The sequence below is a fragment of the Lutra lutra genome, chromosome 12 (assembly GCF_902655055.1).
Source record: "Lutra lutra chromosome 12, mLutLut1.2, whole genome shotgun sequence".
Lineage (NCBI taxonomy): Eukaryota > Metazoa > Chordata > Mammalia > Carnivora > Mustelidae > Lutra > Lutra lutra.
Window position 1 is genome coordinate 38,210,685 of NC_062289.1, and position 18,431 is coordinate 38,229,115.

The 18,431-nt window shown below is 40.7% G+C and overlaps 1 protein-coding gene across 32 annotated transcripts in view; it reads right to left on the minus strand.

The window, feature by feature from the left end:
• DTNA (dystrobrevin alpha) overlaps window positions 1–18,431 on the minus strand; it is a 369,466-nt gene that overhangs the window by 68,022 nt on the left and 283,013 nt on the right. For all 32 annotated transcript variants that reach the window (XM_047696397.1, XM_047696399.1, XM_047696400.1 and 29 more), the window contains 5 exons: window positions 14,303–14,388; window positions 7,374–7,528; window positions 4,318–4,423; window positions 2,905–3,071; window positions 104–228 (listed from right to left, as the gene is read on the minus strand). In XM_047696397.1, coding sequence (XP_047552353.1) covers window positions 104–228; window positions 2,905–3,071; window positions 4,318–4,423; window positions 7,374–7,528; window positions 14,303–14,388 — 639 coding nt within the window. The remainder of the gene's footprint in view (window positions 1–103; window positions 229–2,904; window positions 3,072–4,317; window positions 4,424–7,373; window positions 7,529–14,302; window positions 14,389–18,431) is intronic.

Here is an 18,431-nt window from a genome sequence, read left to right on the forward strand (position 1 = left end):
TTAAAACTTGGTCCCTAGCAATTGATATGAAGTTGCCTTTGTATGGACGTGAACATGCATAAATGAAGAAAAATGTCTTCCTCTGGAAGGCAGAGATACTCACACAATGTGGGCCAAGTTGAGTGGCTTCTCAGGCTGGTCAGGGAACATGGGGTGCAAGGGCTCACGGCTGGAAGCGCAGCTCAGAGACTTGCTTAATGCATTAGTTAGCTTCTTAGCAGGGGATTTCTGGAAAGAAGAAGAAAGGTAGAAGTGATAAGAACTAACATTGATGTTACATTCTCAGAGATGATTTGTTTTCATAATAGATATTCATTCATTCACTCATTCATTTCTTCATTGATTTATCCATGAAATCTTCAACTACCTACTACTCTAAGGGAATTTGCTCTGTGCTGAAACTAAAGTTCTGGGACAATCCACCAGAGTACCTGCCTCCTGCTGTTTTGTGTCAGCAAATGCTGTGATGAGTGGAAGCAATCATTGTGCATGGGACATCTGAGCTGGGACTGAAAGGACCAGCAGGAGTCCTTCTGATAGTAACTCAGGGGACTGGGAAGGTCATTCCAGATGGAGGAAGAAGAAACCCCATTCTGGAGAGGAAAGTAGAAGACAGACCCTTGAAGTCCTGCACTGCCACATCAAGGACCATGGTCTTTATCTCAAACGCAGAGCGAGACAATGAAGACTTTATACTATAGAGGTGACAGGAGCAGATGTGATTCTAGAAGGATTACTCCTGCTTAAGAGAAGAAAACGATCTGGGAGGAGACAGGAGTGGAAGTAAGAAGGTGAGCAGAAGGTTTCACAGGCATCCGGGTGCAAGATGTATTGGGCATGGCTGGATCCATCCAGTTAAAAGTGAAAGGGAAACTTCAATCAGGGATTTTGGAGTTTAAAATTCATGTTCTTTCCAGAGCATCATGTTATCTCTTTTTCATTTAGACGAGTGGGATGTAGATCTTAAAATTTCACAGCCACTTCTATCAAAAATAATCTACCTCATATAATAAATCTTTACAGCGCTTTTCCTTTCCACGAGAAGTCACTTACCATTTTGTCACTTGCTTTTATGGAGAGAGCCCATAATTGGCAATACAATGAAGCGACTTTTGTCCTCATGATCTAAAAGCTTAAGTGATAGAAGCATTGTTCAAGAAGTTCCTCTTTGGTTTTTGTTAGGACATATAATTCTTAGAATACCTAAAACACAGCCACTGCAACGGCTTTTCACCACCAAAAACACTGCAGCCTCTTTATCCCCTTGACGGATCTGATCCTACTTGTAAAGACGTTGTCCTGCCATATAACCATATAATTTTGAGTCCACAATCTCTAAGAAAGAGGCGCCTAAACTGGCTTTAGCATTGACATAAAACAATCATTAAAAATGCTTAGTCTTCAAACACTAACCCTCCAGAATGTGAGATAGAACAAGTTTGAAAATTGGTAATATATCGACCATAAGAAAATAGAAAACGTTTTCTCCTATCTTCTGTACTAACCAGTGTTTCATGATCTGTGCTGGTATATCCATGCTCAGCATGTGACATAACCACCAGTGACAGGAGGCATCTGCTCTGGCCCAAAGCCCTCAGTATACAACACCTTAGTGAAAAACTGGTACTCAAATTCAGAGTCTGAACGATGCTGAAAAATTAAAATATTTACACTGAATGCTGGCTCCCAATAATCATTCCTAGAAAGAACGTTCTGATTTAAAATGCATTTTCTGGGAACACCTGGGTGTTAAGTGTCTGCCTTTGGCTCAAGTCATGATCCCAGGGTCCTAGGATCGAGTCCTGCATCAGGATATCTGCTCAGTGGGGAGTCTGCTTCTCTCTCTCTCTTTGCTGCTCCCCCTGCTTGTGCTCTCTCTCTCCCTCCCTCTCTCTCTGACAAATAAATAAATAAAATTTATTTTATAAATAAATAAATAAATATATTATATATTTAAATACATAATAAAATAAATTATAATTATTTATAAATAAAATAAATGCATTTTCTGAAGACCCTTTAAAAAAAAAAGAATAACTTACTCTTTAAGTAAAGGGTATGTGTTAATTGAAATGCATAAAATCTAGGAAAAAACTCTTAGTAAAAAGTTTGCATTTTCTTGTGTAAGAACTACTCCAAGAGCGGTTGGCAGGTTTGATGGTACAGCCCACAAACCCCAATCCATACATAGGGCAGTACTTTCACAGAAGCACAGGAACAACCTCAGGGGACCTGATCTTTGAGCGACTGAGACCTAGATCAGCAAACTAAACCGCTTGAACCCCGAGCTCACCCAGTTGGATTCCTCCCACACGTGCATCACGTGGACAGACTCTCACAGGTCACCTCTGGCAAGCCGGTCACTTACAGTTTACGCAAGGATGATCTGCTCATAGAGACTACCTCCCTGCCTCCAAAAAAGGAAACTGAACAGCACTTGGAGCCCACAGGCTCACACATCTTTCCTTTTACGAGTTCTAGCCATGCACTTAACGGAGCTCCAGTATCTGAGAGCCAAGGAACTAATGATAATTTTTAAGAAATTCTCACACCCAAAACAAAACAAAACTCGGAGAGAACCTTAACTTACTGTGAAAACGAGATTATGTCCCAAAGTTGCTAGTTCGGTTGTTATCTAAGCCAGTACTGAGCTGTCTGCGTCCCAAGAAGTAACAGAGTGTGAGTCTTCCTAAACTGTAAGTCCTAGAATGCGACACTGGCTTCAGATGCCGCAATGAAGATGGCCCAGTAAGGTGGGGGTGGGGTGGAGGGAGAGGGGAAGGAAGGCGTGCTAGAGCAGAAGTTAGATTTGCCTCTTGATTGTCCCACCATTTTTGCTGGTCCCTTGCATTCTGAGTGACGCTCACACATACGAGGGTAAGTGTTGCCTGGACCTTGCCTTACCCATGAGGTGTACTCTTTCATTTGGTGCTGGTTGCTATGGGAACCGCCAGCATGTCCCCTCCAGAAGCAGTCCTGACAGAGCTGGTAATTGTGACACTGTTGGCATCGGTAGCGGAATCCCATCATACTCTCACTGTGGCAGTAGGAACATTCAACCGGATGGAAGACTACGGGGGAAAGAAATGGAGAAAAAAAAAATGAGAAAATAAAAGTCTGAGCCAGAATAAGGAAAAATGCAGCCAAACAGGGACTGTGTTTTTCTGCTGTGTGCCTTGATTTCAGAGGCTAGTCATTTCTGGCTGAGAGGAGAATTATGTTTATTCCTGGACTCTCACCACCCTTTTCACGCATGTGTGTGGAGGTGGAGGAAATGAAAGGGGATGGAGAATAGGTCTTCTTTTAACCACAAATTTCTCTCTTCATTTCTAGCTCTTACACTATGAGAATATAAATTACCTAAACTGACTCGTCTTTCCCCCAAACTGCTCCCTGTCTCCAGGAGACCAGCAGAGCTCCCTAGAAGACTCAGAGGCACAACAGATGAACACAACTGACTGTCCACTGGGTGGAGAGCAAATGTTAGAGAAGTGGAAAACGGGGAGAAAAAAGAAAGGGAAATGAGGGAGAGTATGAAAACTGGATAAGAGAACTGAATTATTTAGTTAAAAAAAATGGAGTGGCTGATGGTCTTCTTTCATGACTGACATTACCTCCATTTAACAATTTTTTCTTTCTTTCCTGAGAGACAGTTGGACAGAGCCCAAAGAGATGTGTAAATGATGTGAATACACTTCTAATTCAGATAGTTTGAGGGACACTGATCTCTCTGTTACAGACATTGGAATTATAAAGCAGGCAAGGTAAAATACTTGAGATTTGAGGCTAACAAATAACCAAATCCAAGTAATTGTCTACACGTGATGAGCTAAAGATATTAAACAGCAACAATTTTTGCCTTTGGTCAAGCTACTCTTTATGTAACCACAATCATTGAAAGCTCCATTCAGAACATATGACTGAAGATTAGCAAGGTACCATAATCTAATTTTTCCCTCTATCTCCTCCGCCTATTCTTGGCCGAGTGCCTAGGAATGGTCAATGCCATGTACACCAATATTGGAATTTCAGACCTAAAAATAAACCTGGAAAATGTCATATTCATTATGGAGATTCTTCTCCTGCTACAGCAAGACTACAGCCCCACGTGACTTGTAACTGAGAGACACATGGTGAGATTTAATAAGCGTATGGAATCGACAGTCCTAATTTTGCAGGGGACCTCGAAGGCCTTACTGATCAAGGAGAAAGTTTCTTTCAAAACTCAAGAATTACTGAACAACCTTTGTTTAATAACTGTAGACTTGACAGCCTGCTAATTCTAAAAACTGCCATAGCTCAGGAGTAACTACTCACCATTTTCCACATTCGCCAGACGATGCAGAAGGGGCAGCCAGACCAGACACTGGGGGGGAGGGTCGGACATGAGAGTGTCCAAGAACCCATTTAAGGTGACTTTTTTCTGCATCAAAAAACCCACAAAAATTTAGAACCACTTGAGATGAAAGACACAATACATTCAATGAACCTCTAACATATCAAGAAACAGAATATATTCTGATAGCTGGAGAACCAGTTCTGAACTTAAACCCTTTGGTTTCTTTTGACACTTCCGCACATGTAGGACTGGGTTATCTCCGTTGAGGCTGAGTCCATATTGCCAGAAGGAGAGCAACAGTTCTGGGAGGGGTGCTTTTGTGTATGAGGGACATATCAAAGTGATGAGGAAAGATGAAGGGTAGACTTGCTCTGTAAAATTTGACCCAACTGTGGGTCATAGCACGTGCCACAATTCCCAGAGCAGGTGGTCTTCCCCATCTGTAGAACAATGTCCCTTTCAAACTCCCTCCACTCCCCTAAGTCCTACATACTTCATGGTTAATATGAATGGTTCTGCGATACAAGATCAGCAGGGAGTCCTGTTAGGAGGGAGTGATCCTTCGCTGTGAGGAGAGAACCATCTATATTTTTGAAAATCCTTTTTCTCTTTATAGATCTTTCCTCTTAATTCAGTCAGCATCTGTTCTCACTATCCTGGTCCTTTCCAATGCAGAAAAGGAATGTATTATAAGTTTCTTTCAAAATGACAAAAAATAAGAAGTTATAGGAGTACAAGATAGTATAATAGGATGAATGATAACAAAAGACATGTTTATACGCAAAAATCACTATTTTGGAAATTTTGAATTATAGTATCAGGTGGATGGGGTAGTTTTTTTTTCTTTTTGTTTTTAAATTTCTATTTTAACTCCTGTATAGTTAACCTACAGTGCTATATTAGTTTCAGGTGTACAGTATAGTGATTCAACAATTCTATACATTACTCAGTGCTCATCGAGATGGGTGCACTCTTTTTTTTTTTTTAAAGATTTTATTTATTCATTTGACAGACAGAGATCACAAGTGGGCAGAGAAGCAGGCAGAGAGAGAGAGGAAGAAGCAGGCTCCCCGCTGAGCAGAGAGCCCGATGCGGGGCTCGATCCCAGGACCCTGAGATCATGACCTGAGCCGAAGGCAGCGGCTCAACCCGCTGAGCCACCCAGGTGCCCCGAGATGGGTGCACTCTTAATCCCCATCCCCTCATCAACTCCCCCCGGTATCCATCTGTTTGTTCTCCACAAAAGAGCCCAAATAACCAAAGCAATTTTGGGGGGAAAAAAAAAACAACAACAAAAAACAAAAAAACAAAGCTGGATTCTAGATTTCAAGATATACTACAAATTGTAGTAATCAAAACAGTATTGTACTGGCACAAAAACAGATCAATGGAACAGAATAGACAGCCAGAGAATAGTTTCATATCTTTAGACAAGAAATCGGTAGTGAAGAGTTCTAGTATCTTTTCAAGGCACCTATGTTAACACTAATCCTTGTCATTCACTCACAATGTTGCCTCTTTTTATACTTCAAATGATCTTCTCCATTTTGATCATTCATCATACTGGCTAAAAATCACTTCTGACAATTCCCAAAAATGTTATTACGATTTTGACATATATAAATTTCTCATCGTTGAGGATATATAAAAATTTATATAATAGGACAGTCTACAAGATATTTCAAAAGGACTTTTGAGCGGCAATAACATCATATATATAATTCTTATTGAACATGTAGGTCCTAGGAAAACAGAAAGATAGTCATCAAGAGAGTCAAAAGCAAAAACAAACTACTGGGACTACACCAAAATAAAAAGCTTTTGCACAGCGAAGAAAACCATCAACAATTGTACAAATGTACAACAAACCCAGAGGTAGGGAGACCAGCATGGAGGTTAACACAATAGGCCAGGCAACAGATGAGGATGAGGAAAGAGATCAGAGAGACATTTAGAAGGGGAAGACACCAGGGATTGAGGACTGATGAGAACTGCGGGTTGAGGAAGTTGTCTGGAAGGAGGCCAAGGTGAATGGAACCATTCTGACGTGACCAGCTCGAAGGACAAGTATAAAGAGGAGTGTGCTTTGGCTGGGGACAGAGATGAGGGACCTAAACCAGCCAGGGGCTGGGGGAGTGGGAGGGGTCAGAAAGGCTTTCTGGATGAGACAACATGGAGTATCTCCAACCGTCCCATCTCTTATTAGTTGTATGGATACCATTATGATTCTACAACAATCCATGGCCCATAGGGATGTCTAAGGCACTTCGACCTCATAGGTCACAAGGAAACAGACTGATGAAGTTACTAGGTGGGCAGTTAAATGCAGCTTTTCAGGGGCTCCTATGCACTGATTTCTTAAGTAAGGGATCCTTTTAGAGGATATTCTTGGTTAGTATGAATTTTTTAAAAATTTCGAGCAAAACCTTCAATTTCTGGGTTTGTAAATTATCACTGAGCTGTGCTGGAGAATGGTGCTGGACATGGAGACTTTGTACGTGACTGGGCAGATGCAAACATGGAAAGCCCCAAGAACTCAATAGCTTCTCTGGGCCAACTTGTACCACCCCACTTAAAATATGTCACTCTGAACCCCTAATGTATCACGTCAGGGGGAACTTAGCCAGCTGTGTTTGTCATACATTTGGCATACGCTATATGATTCCTTTCTTGCTTCCTTTGCTGCACATTGGTGAAACTTGGCACTGGCTCAGACTTGTGTTTCATGTGAGGCTGAGTGACAGTTCAGCTCTTTTGATAGGGCAGTGATAATGACTGCAATAATACCAAGGGTGGAAGTTCATTGCAAGGATTAAATTAGATAATGCAAGAAAAGAGCTTAGCATGGTACCTGGCTCATGGTCAGGAAGTACCACCAATTATTATTTTCTAGGTAAGCTGATTTGAGTTACTGGCTCGGAGGTCATTTGTCAGAGGCTGGGAGATACTACAGGTTTTCATGAAGAGGAGTTTAAGTGGCGACTTGATGTAACATACCGAAGGACAACCTAAGAGACATTTCCTTTTTTCCTACCTGTTGAGAGAAACAGGACCTTGCTGACTGCTCTGTGTAACCAAATGAAGGGCCTTCAAAAACGGCTGTGGGTAGTTTGAGAACTTCCCGGAGGAATTGATCATATCGTCCATAAACCATCACCCCGCTGGAGTCAGAAATCATGGAGAAAATATCTGATGGAAGGAAAAGGAAAGATATTTACTCATCCCATGAATATATCCTCCACCGTTTCAGTGAGACGTATCTGCTGCAAATAACAAAAACTGTAGCAGAATAAGTAATTTTTTATGAAAGAGTAACACAGAAGTTAATTGTTATGCTGAAATATTACTGGCATAGTGTTGCCTTTGGTGTCTTTTTGTTGCTGATTCTGAAACATAGCATTAATTTGGGTAAAATTAGCATATTTTGATAAGACAGCATCCCATTTTTATTTTGAGGTCAGTTATAAGCTCAGACATCACTCAATGGATGGAATTTTTAAATATGTGAGGGATATGCCGATCTCACTGAAACACACAAAAAACATTTGCCGTAACATTAGGGTGTGTATGTATCTAGCTAGCTAGCTATTTACTCATCTATATCACCACTGAGACCTTTGAGTTTTGTTTTAAGATATTGAAAAATGAAAGACACAATGGGGATAAGGATGTAATGAAATCACCTGATTAACTTCCCAAAGAAGCAGAAAACTTTCTATAAATCATGGTGTTCCAGGTTTACAGGGAAGAGTCTTTTGACTCACATAGTCAAGGGGGAGCCTGGCCTTGGGGAAGATCAATGAGGTAAAGTCGGAGTCCTGGGCAGAGTCTGTGTCTTCATTGAACCCCTGTCCTTCAGTTTCTGCCACTATGGGCACTTAGTGAATATTAATGGCATAATTTCTCAAGGTACTTTATAATTCCTCTGTGGAAGTCACTACGGGAATGAAAGCAAATGCTATCATAGTTTGTCACCAGGCTAGATTGTAACTAGGCCAGCACAGCTGTTGGGATAAACTGTTGTAAATTCAATGTGTTGCCTCTGTTCATTTTGGGCTTAATGTCTCAAGGTCAAAATGCAATCGGGGACATGGTTTTTACACTGCAGTCAGATGGTAAGCCTATTACAGGCTTTACCTAGATTATGTTTTGAGGATGTGAACTGACTCTCATTGCCTTCAAATACTCCATTTATAAAGAATTTCTACTGTGTTTCGAATTGTTTATCAATTATGAGGCTAAAGAAATTTTACCTAAGCTACAAAGTTAATGTTGTTCTCATCCACCTTCACAATTTTATCTCTTACGTTTATCTCTTTATCTCTTATGAATTCATTATAAGTGGTCAAAAAAAATAAGAAAAAAGTTGCTAACAGCAAAAAAACTCTTATGTAATCCCACATATATAGAAATGCAAGAATTCCAATAAAAACGGAAAAAAGGAAACCCAGGTAAAGGAAATGAACTTTCTTATCAGAGCTGCCATCTCGTGTGTTTTTAGGTAGGCTGGTCAACTATAATTGGGTCATCCTGATGCTCTTCAAGCCAGGAATTTTCTAAGCCAGGACACATTTTGAAAAGTAGCCTAGGTCTTTCAAATCTCCCACGGAAAGAATTTAGACAACAGCTGTAACTAGAGCAAAAGCTGAAGGAGTACCAACTGCTTCTACCAAGTTTGGTACTTTCACAAACTTGAAGCTCATATTAAACTTGTCTGTGTTGATGAAGCTTTGCAAAGCAAGAGCCAAACTAGGGCTAGGTCACTGGGATCAAAGGGAAGGGGCTGTTAATGGCCACTCTGGTTTTTCAAAAGAAATGAGGGACTCTGAGGAAGCGATCAAAATGATGTTTGCACCTTAGTTCTGGGCTCTCATGTTATATAACAACATATATATGCACATATGGCTATGACAATATACATATACACATATGTAATATGCTAATAATATGTAATATATGTGTACGTAATAAAATAGAAGGTATTTCAAAGATTAAATTAGTCAACAGACAAAAAGCATATGGATATAAAGGACACAGACTAGTGCTTGACACTTAGTACACAGTACAGAAATGTGAGCTGTTTTTACTACTAATTTCATGTCACATTTTTTTCTGTTATTTACTTTAGACGCTTAGGCTTTGCCTCCCCCATGGGATTGCTCTGTAATGTTACCAATCATACTCTAAATCACCTCTGTATTTCCGATGGCACCATACAAAGAGAGATACTTTAGAAGAATTTATATTCACTGATTCATTCATTTTAAATTAACTTAACACATACAAAATGTGTAAAACTGTGCTAAGCAATGACTACACAGAAAAATCCAGGACATAGTTCTTTTTTACTTATTTTTTTAAAGGAATTAAAACAAAATTTTATTTGAAAATAACATCAAACTTAACAAAGTAATTGCAGGAATAAGAGTACTCCAAAGAACACTCACACATAATCTTTATCCAGATTCATCTATGAACCCTTTATTCTATTTACTTTATCATTCTATCTATCTATCATCTATCTAAATATCTATCTATCTATCTATCATCTGTCTATGTCTGCCTGTGTGTATATATGTGGGGCAAACATACAATTTTTTTTCTGAATTGAGACTAATTTGCATATATCATGGCCTTAACCTCTGAACGCAGCCAGTGTGTCTTCCCTAAGAGTAAGCGTATATCCTCTGATGAGATTACAGCTAGGGGCAGCAAACTTTTTTCTGTAAAGGGCCCGATAATGGTATTTTGGGTTTTGTGGCCCACATATGGTCTCTGTCCACACTCATCTTTGTACTTCATACAACCTTCAGAATGTGGAAGTTAGTCTCTGCTCACAGGCCATAGCTTGTTTACCCTGGGTTTCAGGGTAGTTAACCACTTTGGTATATTTAACATTGATACATCGATCTTATCTAATATTATCTGACCTCTTGGTCATATTCCAGTTTTGTGAATTGATCAGTAATAGGACATAGTTCTTGACCTCTGGGCGGTACCAGTCCCTTGAGGGTACAGAGACGCGCTTACAGACTGCGTCCTATGACATTGTAAGTCCTCCGCGGTGGTGTGACTACTGGAACAGGAGCGTGCACAGGCTGCAGCAGGAGCGTGAACAGAGGGCTTCCAGAGTGAGGGAAGATTTCCTTACCGAAGTGACTTCTAGGTCTTCCTAGGTGACAGAGGGGACTTCTAGGCCAAGCGTAAAGGACAGTTAGGGGCTAGTCAGGCTTTAAGACACAGAATCAGGGTGTGTGCACGGGAACGCTCAAGCATGATGCACTCAAGGCTCTTCAAGGAGTTTATTGTTCCAGGGGCCCTGGGTGCCCACGAGGGCATGGTGGCAGACGAGGTAGAGATCTGAAGAGCTTTAGGCCTCTACTAAGGCGCTTAGATGGGGTCCAGAAGATGTTTTGGGAGATGCTAAAGATTTAAGGGAGGCCTGTGAGTTAGAAATATTACCCCGGGGGGTAGGTGTGGAGACAGAACAACCAGTTCAGTTATGGAAACCCAACAAATCTCTGGTGTTGGCCACAAGGCTATTCTTGTCAACCAGCCTTCCCCAAACGTTTTAGCACAGCATGTGACATTCCAGGCCAGCAGCACTGTTTTCAAAATTTTTTAGGATCCTTAGGACTGTCTGGGAGCCCCAGGGAAGAATTATAAACAGGTGTCCCAACTCATTACAGCAACAGCTTATAAGCGGACCAAGAACGATTTGACACAAACACGGTGTTTGATTAGGTCAGTCTCTGTTTAGGTCGCCGTGTCCTCTGACTGCGGGGGCAGCCTCACACTTGAGGCTGCTGTGGTTACAGTCATGAAGAGCCTGCATATTGGTTCCTGGCGGCCCTGAGGGCTGGAAATTGTGGTGCAACATGGAGTTGTTGTCCCTTTTCATTCATTTTAAAGCAGTTGGAAAAATTTAGTTTAATATCTTCTATCTTCCACTTTTTGCCTTCTAAAGTTCTTAATTTATTTTCAGCAGTGACTCTTGCCCTGCCCTCTCCCACATGAAGGGGGTATTTGGAACAAACTAAATACCTCTCATCCTTATGCATGAAAACAGAAAAATTGCCAAAAGAGCACAGCTGGCATATTGGCTTAAAGTGAATTAGAACTGAGAGAAGGGAAAACAAAACCCTCAAACACTGAGAAATTCCATATCCCTTCATTTTACTTTTTCTTAGTACAAAAGCAATGTGGAAAATCATGACTTTGCCTGTTTTATCAGCAAGAGCAGCCAGCAAAAGAAGACCAGAGAAAACCCTCACAATCCCACTCCTCAAGAGTCAGCCTCTGTTGTCTGTGGGCAGATTGGCCCATATTTGTGTATTCAGCTAATAATTATCACTGAAGCCAGAAATATTGGTGACTGAATATATTTATTTTTGACTAACTAACATTTTGGAGAAGTTCTTCCAACCAAAGTGCTTTCAGTTAAATTGTGTTTGTCAAATTGCTCCCAAACGACTTACCAGGAAACCACGAAAACCACCTTCTTGGGATTCAGTAAACAAAGAGTGACTCCTCAGCAGGGCAGCTGGGGCTACATTAAGCTGTGATTCGGATCCATTCCACTGTGAGAGGGCAATGTCATAGCTCTCATGATCACGTGATCTGTTTTTGGCGCTCTTTAGAATTTGTGACACTGAAACTGATTTCTGCAGACTGAAGAACACAGTCTACTTCCAGTGAGACTCATGCGTTGGTCAACTTCTTTCACCGCACTGATGAGGGTTTACTTTGGCTACCAGGTAGCAAGCATGCTTTGCTCATCGAGGGTGGGGTGAAGAGAAAACACCCTAGGGGTGACCTTGTTGGTTCTGAATTCCTGGACATGCAAAAGATCTGCCAGGGTTTTGACTGATGGTAAAGTTCTGCTCAGAACCTTAGTTATCTTGAGCTTTCTAACTCTGCAGACACGGTTCCGTGCTGACCTAACAACCATTCCCTTGGTCTTTACGGGCCCCCAAATTCTTCCTGGGCTAAGAAGGGAAAGCAGTGTGCCATTTCCCAGCCCAGCAGGTGGGAGCGGGTTCCTCCATGACTATGATGGGCATTCCTTTCTTGTTACCAGTGACTGATGCAGTCTTGGGCAATGACACTTACTGGCTGGGGGCCTCTGGAGTGAGATGTGACTCCCGAGATTGCCAGACCCCTTCTCCCAGGAGAGAGAGAAAATCTGATACCAATGAAGCCTGAATGGAAAGATGGAAAGCACTGTGATCCTTGATGGCACGGAATTATCCTGGTTCATGAAAGGCTTCAAGGACCCCCCGGAAGGTCAGAAAACTGGTTCTCTTGGTCTTCCTGAAACTTGTTTTAATATGGAATCCTTTTATCCAGTCCCTATTAGTGCAACATTGAGTAAGTATTTGGAAATGATTCTCAAGACTTAAAAACAAGGCATGTATCTAATGCCCTCAGCATAAGTGGCCAACTGTGACACGAGGTCAGCACACAAGGCCCTGCAGAGTTTCCTCCTCTGCCCTGCTTTGTTTTGCTCAACTTTCTCCTCCCAGCCTAAACCTAGAGGAAATGCCTCATGGATTACTCCGAAGCTATGTTTTAAACAAGGACATTGGTCCCACCACCTTCTCATTTAGTTATTATCCTCACTCAAGCACTCGGGCAGATAGTTTTTAATTTTAAAAATAGCTTTCAGGCTAACTAAAGAGAAACTAAACCCTCCCTTATAAAGCCTGCTTGGGCTTCTCTGAATCTGAAATGCATTTGGATGGTCTGTGGAAGGAGGCTTCCGAAGTGAGGGGGGATGTATGCTTGTAGGGTTTCCGTGTGCCTTCCACTCATCTACCCGTCCAGGGACATAACTCTGTTTTGGAGTATGTCTGGGGAAATTCCAGAGGAACAAAGATGTTTTTTTTTTTTTTTTGTCCCCCTCCCCCTGTATCTTTGTTTCTTTTCCCCCTCTTTGCGAAAGAGATCACACTCCGAAGCTGACAGGCAGCAGGTGAGAAAAGTGCCTGGAGCCTGAGAGTTACAGATGAGTAGAGCTGGGAGGGACCCTCCGGGTATCTAACAAAATCCCCAAATTTGGGATAAAGATGGAAAGGAAAGACTAAGGAAGTAGAGTAACTTCCATAGGGTAACTCAGCGAATTAGTCACTCAGCTGGGCTTGCAATCTGGGTTCCTGATTCTCACGACAGTGCTCTTCCCCACACAGCCTTATAGCCCGAACTCACCACATTTAAGGTAAGGGAAAGGGGTAAATGGAAATTTTTCTTTTAAATAGCAGCATATACATCATTTAAAAACAGTTGAAAATGAAAATTCTTGCCCCCTACTCTCACGCTAGGTCTTCTGAAACAAAAGACAAAAATCCAGAAATCTATGATTTCAAAAGTCCTCTGGATGATTCTATATACATACACACCAAAATTTCAGAACCACTGGTGTAGAGAAAAAAGTCAGGTTCTGGTACCACCTTAGCTATATGACTTACTTTATTCTACCTCTCTGAGTCTCAGCTTCTTTACTTAAAACAAACAAAACTTTCATGTTTTCTTGGTTAAAGAACTACCACATTTGGTGACAAAACGTATATAAAAGGGGCCACAATCACCCAATGCACCTTAGCTATCACATTTTTATTGGAATCCAGTTAATTCTCAGTCTGTAGTGTTTCTACGCAATTCTTATGCTTATGCCCCGGCAGTATAGAGCAATGAACTTGAAAGGATATACATCTTACTTTAATATTATAAGAAGTCTAGTTGGTGATACTCAACAGGCTATAGCTAATAATAATCCATAAGTAGAAGGAAAACATTCATATCATTAACATTTACCTAATATGAAAATATTTCTGTGATAAAATCCAAAGATCCATGAAGATTATATTTCAAACAACTCTCATAGAATGAGGAAAGTAAAATGGGCAGCAGGACACGGGAGTACACGGGAGGGGTGAGCAGAGAGAGACACCAAGAATAACTTACATCTTAATTTGTCCATGATCTTCCCTCCACACAACGTGGCTAAAGCCATTTTGACAGCAAATACTGAAATTTTACCATGGCCTTCCCTGTTTAATGATAAGAGGGGGAAAAAAAAAGACGTCATTTGGAGAACTTTCAGTAATGAGATCTGACATTTTCTGTTCTGTAGAAATCATAGGATACTGTAACTGCATACATTATGTGAACATATCCATTTTAGAAAAGACCATGAATACAATTCAACACAAATTTCTGAAAAGCTGTCTATTCAGTATTTCCTTTTTTCAAGAAAGCAGAACCTTCAAGTTATTGTGTATGTCACTTGTTCAGAGCATAAACTGGCATTTAGAGGGATATGTACTATTTAGCTACAGATTACAATTACAGAACATGATTTTCACCCTGGGTTTCATAAAATAATTTTATGCATGATGATTCCACAGTCTCTATAACTTATTTAAGCAAGGTTTCAGAAAGAAATTTTTTTTGGTCAGAGAATTCCTGAATTTTGTTAGAGTAACTATGGGGAATTTTCCATCACAGTTTTTTTCACCCGTCATTTCCGACCCACAAGCTGACTGTGTGTATGTGATACATTTACTTTTCAAAGAGAACTGATATTTTAAAGGGGCAAAAAAAGGAAGAGCTCTGTTAGAGCTCCTTCAACCTAAATGACACCAGATCAGCCAAATCTTCATTGATTCAGGAAGTATAACTAACTTGTCCTTCACAAAATGTGATATAATGGGATATAAAGGGCACACCGTAACGAGTGTAATATTTCAGGTACATGATTTTCCAGCTAGGATAAACTGTTTTTTCTTGTGTCCTTGGAATTAGAAAGTGTATCCCATTAGTAATTCATTTCTTTCATAGTTGCTATTCTTAAGAACGATCAAAAGGAGTTATTCAAAATAATAATGGGGCTGAAAGGTAAGAAAAGTCAGTATTGATAAGGGTTTAGTATATAGAATAAATCATTTATATGAAGGTCCATATTTATGACACATTAGGAGAACAAGATATAATAAATAATTGTGTCTTTGTTCATTACTGGACTCCAGAGACAGATCATTTGTCATTCATCCTTGTTGCTGTCATACTCAGCATAGGACCTCAAATACAGCCAGTCAGAATGTAAAACTGACTGAGCCCTATCCAGTGACTCTCCCATTTATCTTTCTAAGCCTAAGCACCAGATCTATATACTTACTTATGAGAAATAATCTTCCCTTGGATACCTCATGTCAAACCAAGTATGTTCAAAGTAGAACTCATGCTCTTCACAAAGCGTTCCCATCATACTCAGACCAACCCACTACTAACCTGCTTCTGGTTATCAGACTTACCATGTACCTAGTTACCCAAAAATGAACCCCAGGAAGGGGTTACCCTTGAGTTCGTTCTCTTCTTTAATTCCCCACCACCTGAATAAATGTTTGAGGGACATTTAACGACATTTAACGATACCTCCAACCTGTATGTTAGAACTATTCCCTGCTTTCCATTTGAACTGCCATTGCCTCACCAGCTCTTGTGTGAACACTGTCGTTACTTCTTAAATGACCTCTCTGCTTGCACACTCACATCACAGATTCAACTATATTATTTCATTATTTAAATCTCTGATTGGCTGTTTGCCTACAGGATATGGTTAGGGCTTCACCTGTGCTCTCCAGTCTCACCTGCTACCATTTCTGTTAAACTCCGCTCCCCAGTCCCACATTTAATGCCCCTGCCCTTCCTACCACCTTTACCCAGGACCCTCTCTCCTACCTATTCATCAAGACTCAGCTCAGTATCATCACTCACCTCGCTCTGAAATGTGCAGGCAAATACTCTCTTTCCACTTTCACCTACTATTTGGCACCTATCTCACTGAGTGAACTTAATTTGTTGATTTACATGTCTGCATGTAATGTGACCCCACACTGTGACATCCTTGGGGACAGAGACCATATCTTCTCAATTTGTTGAATTCCTAGCGCCTTCCACTTAGTCTTCACCAAAATTAATGAACAATATATTTATTATGTTAATTAATGATTACTAATCATTAGAACAGGTGCCCCTAGAATTTGGAATGACTACTCACTTAGTTGTTTGCTAATTTTAGAGCAGGTAGCTGTAAGAAAAATGCAATGATTTTGTAAAAAAAAGCCTCATTCAGAATTATTCCATGTGTACTGTATTCCCAACTGCATGGATAACCAGAAGTATCAAAAATTTTATTTTAGGAAATTATTAGTTCCCTTTCCTTGGCTGAAACATGGTTCAAATTGTGAGAACAGGGAAATCTACCAAGTGTGGAAGAAGAGGAGCAATGAAGTGATAAAGTAGTCTTCATGACTCAGAGAAATTGAACATTATATGTGAGACTTTAAGAGCAATACAAGTTTCTTTCAAGGAATCGGAGAGAACAATTTAACTCACGAAAGAGGATGGAGCACAGATAATGCTGGCACAGAGAGTTCTCCATAGGTTGAAATGATGATAGCTCACAAATGAATTCTTAAACCTTAGCTTTTAATGAAGAAGATCACAGGGAGATCGCCAGTTCTGTATTGTTCTTGGAAATGCAAGATTAATGCTATTACATCCAGGAGTGGTTGTATCAGAGCTATTCTGCCAAATTGACATAATAAATCTAGATAAATCACCAAGCGGAGGGCAGCTCAATGAGAGTTTTGCAGGAACTCAAGGGTGAAATTAGGCCACTGGAATGTATTGTTATGCAAGCCAGCGTGCCAGATTGCAAAGGTGACCCTTGTCACTAAGAAGGATTCAGGGGGTATGCAGGAATGCAGATCTCGGGAAGCACACCACTGCTGGGTGAGTTTAGACCTTGCTCAGCCCGGGATAAACCTTGAAGGAATTTAGGGAGTGAGTGGAGACGAATGACTCCACAATGCAAAAGGTTGACAACCAGGACTTAAATACATGTGGGTCTTTTTAAAGAACATCTTCAGTAGACCTAACAGGATGAAGAAAGGTGGGGGTGGGGGGTGGGGAGAAAGATTTTCTAAAGGCCTTCGATAAGATTCCATACCAAAAGCCATTACTTAAGGTCATCTTGGGATCAGGGTCTCTATTTGTGTGTGTGTGTGTGTGTGTATGCGTGTGTGTGTGATAAAAGAAGTGGCGTTAACAAAGGAAACAAGGAGTAGGGAATTGTTGGGATATCCCAAGGGGGACAGTACAAGAGTTATGCTCATTGGGAATCATCCCTGACCAGGGCCATTTGATCCATGAACAGTTTGGGAAATCCCTTATGTATCTAGGAAGTGGAAAGTCCAGCTCATGAAGATGGATAACAGGAAGTTCCCAGAAGTTTTGTGCAAACGAGCAGGAAAGCCACATATTGTTCCAAAATGAGTTTGCACACGCAATGCCTTTAGGAGTAAAGCAGTCAAAGGGCACGTATGGGAATGTTGGCCATTGGCCACAACTTCAGAATGAAAAATACGGACTGTCTCTAATGCTGCAGGCCAAACAGCCTTGGAACGGCAACACCAGGAAGAGCGCTAGAAAAAGCCTATGCTCTTGCCTTGTTTTTACGAAACGCTATGGCAGCACATCTCCAAGTTCACGTGCAGTTCTGAGCATCACCTAAAAGACGGAGCACAGCCAGCTCAGTTTGAGTATACCACGTGCAGAAGACAAAAGTATCGGTCAGGACCGTCCACTTCCGGGGTGGGCGGGGCCTTAGAATCAATGTCAGGATCACGTGAGCTGTTCTTTGTGAGCAAAAGTTGCTAGCTGATTCTTCAGGAGTGTAAGAGGCACACGAGTGATTTAAAATGAAATTTACTATTAGCCTATCATTTTTTTCCTAAAAAATTTTTATTTATTTATTTATTTTTAAAGTAAATATTGTACTTATTTTAATATTTTCCCTTTCAATGTGGAGCAAGAACACAATGCATAATCCATCACTTTCCTCTTTTTCCCTACTATTTGGATTTTGGCAAAATGGAATATATTCTATTTTTTAGGCCAGTTATCCTGAAGCTCTTGCCAATGCAAACTTCACTTTCCAGTTCTAGCTTGAGATAAAAAACCACACAGGTTAAATTGCTACACCAGTATGTAATTAATACCTTAAAGGGTATTTAAGACTATCAAAAAA